The 5,000-nt window shown below is 45.8% G+C and overlaps 1 protein-coding gene across 1 annotated transcript; it reads left to right on the top strand.

Annotated features, from left to right (window-relative positions):
- Positions 1-2,487: 2,487 nt before the first annotated feature.
- Positions 2,488-3,392, top strand: LOC147471694 (uncharacterized). Its single transcript, XM_086537482.1, has 3 exons — positions 2,488-2,671; positions 2,780-2,881; positions 2,977-3,392. The coding sequence occupies exons 1-3, from the start codon at positions 2,488-2,490 to the stop codon at positions 3,390-3,392; spliced, it is 702 nt and encodes a 233-aa protein (XP_086393608.1).
- The last annotated feature ends 1,608 nt before the right edge of the window (positions 3,393-5,000 follow it).

The following is a 5,000-nucleotide window of genomic DNA, read 5'->3' as shown; positions in this document are numbered from 1 at the left end:
TGCACTGAACAGAGTGATTAGGTAAGGTATGCCTCCCCAGACGCAGGAATGCGGAAAGGAGGCATCCATCACAACAACCTCAACCCCCTCCCACCATTCCCAACCCCCGCCCATGACCAGTCTACATACGAACCTTTCCCATTTACATCACCTCCCCCTACCAGAATGTCCTCTACCTCCACGCCACAAAATAAACACACGTACAACCATCCCCCACCTACATCTTGCATGGCAGTATCCATGACCAATGCATCTCCTAGCTTTCCTTCATCAACATCATCCTCTCCTGACACTCTATCCCCTCCTCCCCTACTTTCCATGGCAGTATCCACGATCAACGCCTCTCCTAGCTCTTCCCTACCACCTTCACCCTCCCCTGACACTTCGTAACCTCCTCCCCCACTTCCCATGGCAGTATCCATGATCAACGCCTCTCCTAGCTCTCCCCCACCACCTCCCATGACACTCCGTCCCCTGCATCTGTGCTCACACCGAGCCAATAGACTCGCGCCTTGCTGACACGCCAGCCGCCCCCGCCTCCGCCCGGTGCCACACAAGCACTTGCCCAGGAACAAAGCAGAGACATCAATAACCAGTATGAGAACGAGCGAGAACATATCAATCCCATCAACATGACGAGGAAAGTTACGTCACCGCTACCTCGAGAAAACAATAAAGAAAAACATGTGAGGAACGCAATACACCAAAACCCCTTAAAGGTGCCGACCGTCCCAATGTAGTGTATTTATATATTATGAGCTGTCATCCAGATACAAACGAAGAAGATATTGAAGACTTCCTCATTAATAATTTTGACAATATGGCAAATGCGAAAGCCTTCAAAACTATGACGATACATGAATATTATTATAGCTTCACTGTAATTTAAGTGACAAAGAGACAAATCCAGAACTTTCTATGGAATCCGATGTGTTCTATAATAACATAAAGGTTTTCGTAAACAGAAACAAGTACAAAACCGAGCAGAATGTTTGACGCCGCAATCGGTCAGCAAATCCGGTAGTCAAATACACTCCTGGGTCACTTAGATGATATTGAAATGATAATTAAGGAGAGGAATATTTATATTATTTGTATTAGTGAAAATTTGCTTTGCCAAGAACCAAACAATTTTATCAACATGCCAAATTTTCATGTTTATAGATGATTGTTAGTCGAGTAGGTGGAGTTTGCATATATGTACAAGATACCCTTAAATCTAACAAGATCTCCTCTACAACTGTAAGTAATACAGCGGTAGAAGACATCTGGGTATGCATCTGTCCTTCCTTATAGCGCCATCTATAGACACCCTCCTGCCACCACTGAGTCAGTCGAATATCTTGAAAAGAAATGTCAATGGAAAGGAAACTACTTTTTATTTTAGGCGACTTAAAGGACGATCACAATAAGTCAAATGTAAAGTTAAATGGAAATGTTAAGAAGAATAAATTAAAGCAACTCATAAATAAGCCTACAAGGCTTACAGAAAATACCTCATCCATATTAGATGTCATAATAACAAACAAACCGATATCATCATACATACATACGCTATCCCATGCCAAATTGCTGACCATGAATTTTTGACCATGACTTTAAATATACAGAAATCAAAGGAAAACCAGTTATCAAAACTTCTCGCAATTTAACGAACTATGACCCTCAATCACTCTGCCAACATATCATGGCCAATGAATCAACACTCTCGGAGATTTTATTACAAGATGAAGTTGACAGACAAGCTAGTGTTTTAACGAATGTCACCCAGCAGTAGCCCCATGAATTCTTGGGTAGGGTGAACTTCTACAGATGGTTCATCCATAACTGCTCCCAGCTTACACACCTGCTCAACAACCTTCTTCAGCCTACAAGAAAAGGGCGTCCCATTCCGATTGACTGGTCCCCTACTGCAATTTCTGCCTTCAAGCAAGTCAAGACAGCCATCTCCCAAGCTACCCTTCTCGCTCATTCACGCCCAGATCCTTCTATCAGCATCGCCGCTGATGCCTCAGAAACAATAGTAGGGGCAGTGTTACAGCAACATGGAAGAAGATTGGCAACCCCTAGCATTCTTCTCCAAAGGTTTGTACCGACCAGAAAAGCACAGTGCATTGAGTAAAGAATTCCTCGATGCATACTTCACTATCAAACATTTGCACCCCCTATGTCGAGGGCGGCGATTTCGTGCTGTTCATGGACCACAAACCCCTAGTCAACTCTCCATGCAATGATATCCCCTGATTGAAGAGCATCACTTAGACTTCATTACCCACTTCACATCAAATATCAGGCACAACAGTGGAACCCACAACCTTGCTGTTGACGCTATCAACCTCCCGGGACTTAAAGGCCTGCAGACCAGTCTTCGCCTCGAGAAAATCCAGGTACCCAACTCTAACACTAGCATATTTTGTGATGTCTAGATACGGACCACCAGACCTTACATTCCCCCTTCCCTGAGACAACAAGTATTCTCAGCATACCATGACATTAGTTATCCTGGCATTCGGGCGACACAGCACCTTGTCAAAAGCAAAGTCGTGTGGCCGAACATCAATAAAGACATACGTGATTCGAGTAGAACCTGCATCGCCTGCCAAAGGAACAAGACCCAACGTCACACCAGATCTACCCTCCAGAGTTTCCCTGTGCCTGACCGACGTTTTCAGCACATACACCTGGACCTTGTAGGACCTCCTCCTACGTTCCTACATCCTCACAGCAGTTGACAGATTCTCTCGTTGACCTGATGCTTTCCCCATCCCTGACATCACAGCAGCCACAGTAGTCAGAGCTTTCATTGCTGGATGGGTATCATGCTACGGCACTCAGGGAGTCATCATAACAGACTGTAGACGGCAGTTTGAATCTTCGCTGTGTACTACTCTGATGCATCTACTTGACTCCAAATGAATACACACCACAGCAAACCACTTCTTGACTAATGGTATGGTCAAGCATTTTCACCGGTAGATCAAGACAGCTCTTCGATCGGTGCCCCTGGTTCTTCCCAGCATCAAATTAACCTGCAATGCACCTCTGCTGAGTTATTGTATGGCACAAACCTCGCCCTCCCTGGGAATTTCTTTGCTGATTCCCCTCAAGGACTTGATGACCCTGTCTCCTTTATGGCTATCCTGCATCAGCAAATACAACAACCAAATACAGCCTCAAGCAACCCGCCCAACAAGATCAAGACCTTCTTACATTCCAAGAAACCTCAAGGATTGCACACACGTTTTCGTCCATGTTGGACCCATCTGTCCTCCCCTGCACCCGCCCTACGACGGCCCCTTTCCCGTCCTCAGTCCTCACTGACGATACAGAGAGGCACCAATAACGAAGTCATCACCATCGATAGTGCCAAGCCAGCTTACATTAGATACTAGGGACCGACATCGTTTGCTCCCCTTCGGTCGCCGCACTAAGGGGGGAGTACCTGAAGCATCAGCTTTTCTCGGCAGCTCCTGCATCGCCAAACTCGGCTCTGATTGGCCGGATCAGAATATCGGAAACACCTCTTTTTTTCCTAAGCTAACGTCGACCGCACACTACCACTCTGTCCGACTAGGTAGCATAAGAGATCCGGTGCAGGGAAAACGCGGCTCCCCACAAAAGGAACCACCTTGTTGTGCATGGGGGCTTGAGTTCCTTCCTCGGATGAGCCTGCTCTGCATTTGGCCAGTCTCATCCTCCCGTTGAGGTGGCTTTCCAGCAGTGGGTTCTCTGGGGAGGGATGACCAAGTATTCCTAGGTGTTAATCTAGTTGGTGGGGTCGCACCCAACTGGTCCTCCCCCCAGGGGGGCTCGCACTAGCCCACGTGTTTGCTGTGTGTGGCACCCCTGCCACACTCACTTTCCTCCAGGAGACAGATATGCTCCTGGATGGGCGAAAGGTGAGCTTATCAGCACTGACTCCTAATGACAGGAAAACCAAGGTGGTGCTTCTTGGCTTTCCAATAATGTATGATCTTGAGGTTATGACCGCTCATTCCAAGGTGGTGGGAGCTTCCCGACTCTCCAAAGGAAAGCACCCAACCAGGCAAGTCCTGGTCACTTTGAAGGGAGTCCCAGTTGCATCCTTGGACCTTAGCTCGGCTCTGTTTAACACCCTCATGTCAAGCATCCTCAACATTCTACTCCTAGCAGGGTGCAAGATCATTATTTATGTAGATGATCTTGCTGCTATCTTTACAGGGAGAAGAAATGAGAACATATTAAGAAAGGCCCAGTGTCTGGACTTAATGTCTAAGGAATGCCGCAGGGTCGGGCTTAATATCTCAGCAGCCAAATCGAAAGCAATGGCCCTGAAACACGATGTCCATGACCAAAGACTGTGAGTACAAGGGCTAGAGCTAGAGTGGGTTTACATCTTCCAAGACTTGGGTGTATGGGTTAATGAGAACCTCACTTTCCACTCTGAGATTAACCCATTGCGGACAGGGATGGATTCGCTTGCCCAATTTCCAGGATAGGTTTTCTTTAAAAGCGAGGCAGCTTGAAGCAACATAACTTGAATCTTCCCACTCTCTTTCAGTCACATTGTAAAACTAGAGCCATTTTAGTGTTTTATTTTTTGTTTGTTATATTGAGTATAGAGACTTATATGTCCCATATAACAGGTTCTATCAATGTAGCAGTTGACTAAAATTGTTGTATATGATCCATATTATAATGCTCATTATTTTCTTTATACTCAGTGTGAAAGAAGTATTGCTGTTTTATGAGAGGACAAAAAGCAACTTTTTTTTTTTGTATTTTTGTGCTGTCATGAACGAATAAGAAACATATAACCAACTACAATGAAGATAGCATGAAGAGGTAGAGAAGAGGAAGGAAACCTGTGCTTGTGACTGCGAGTGCCACAGTGAAAGGCATCGATATTGGCACAAGAGCACATTTTAGACACTGGTTATGGATTGAGTCACCTTCCTCTTCTCGTTCTGCCTACACATCCTTCATCGGCGGTACTTTAGAGCAAGAGGTCGTCAACTTGT

This window comes from Penaeus japonicus, unplaced genomic scaffold (genome assembly GCF_977035675.1).
Source record: "Penaeus japonicus unplaced genomic scaffold, GWHDUDI00000001_assembly GWHDUDI00000006, whole genome shotgun sequence".
In the NCBI taxonomy this organism is placed as follows: Eukaryota; Metazoa; Arthropoda; class Malacostraca; order Decapoda; family Penaeidae; genus Penaeus; species Penaeus japonicus.
The sequence above is the reverse complement of the archived record's forward strand: the minus strand, read 5'-3'. Positions and strand labels throughout refer to the sequence as shown.

Bases quoted from the DNA above. Each gene is read 5' to 3' on its own strand.
- LOC147471694 (XM_086537482.1), top strand. From the start codon at position 2,488: ATGACATTAGTTATCCTGGCATTCGGGCGACACAGCACCTTGTCAAAA. The intron at 2,672-2,779 runs GCACATACACCT...CTGACATCACAG, and splicing joins GTGCCTGACCGACGTTTTCA to CAGCCACAGTAGTCAGAGCT. The intron at 2,882-2,976 runs GTACTACTCTGA...TTTCACCGGTAG, and splicing joins GCAGTTTGAATCTTCGCTGT to ATCAAGACAGCTCTTCGATC.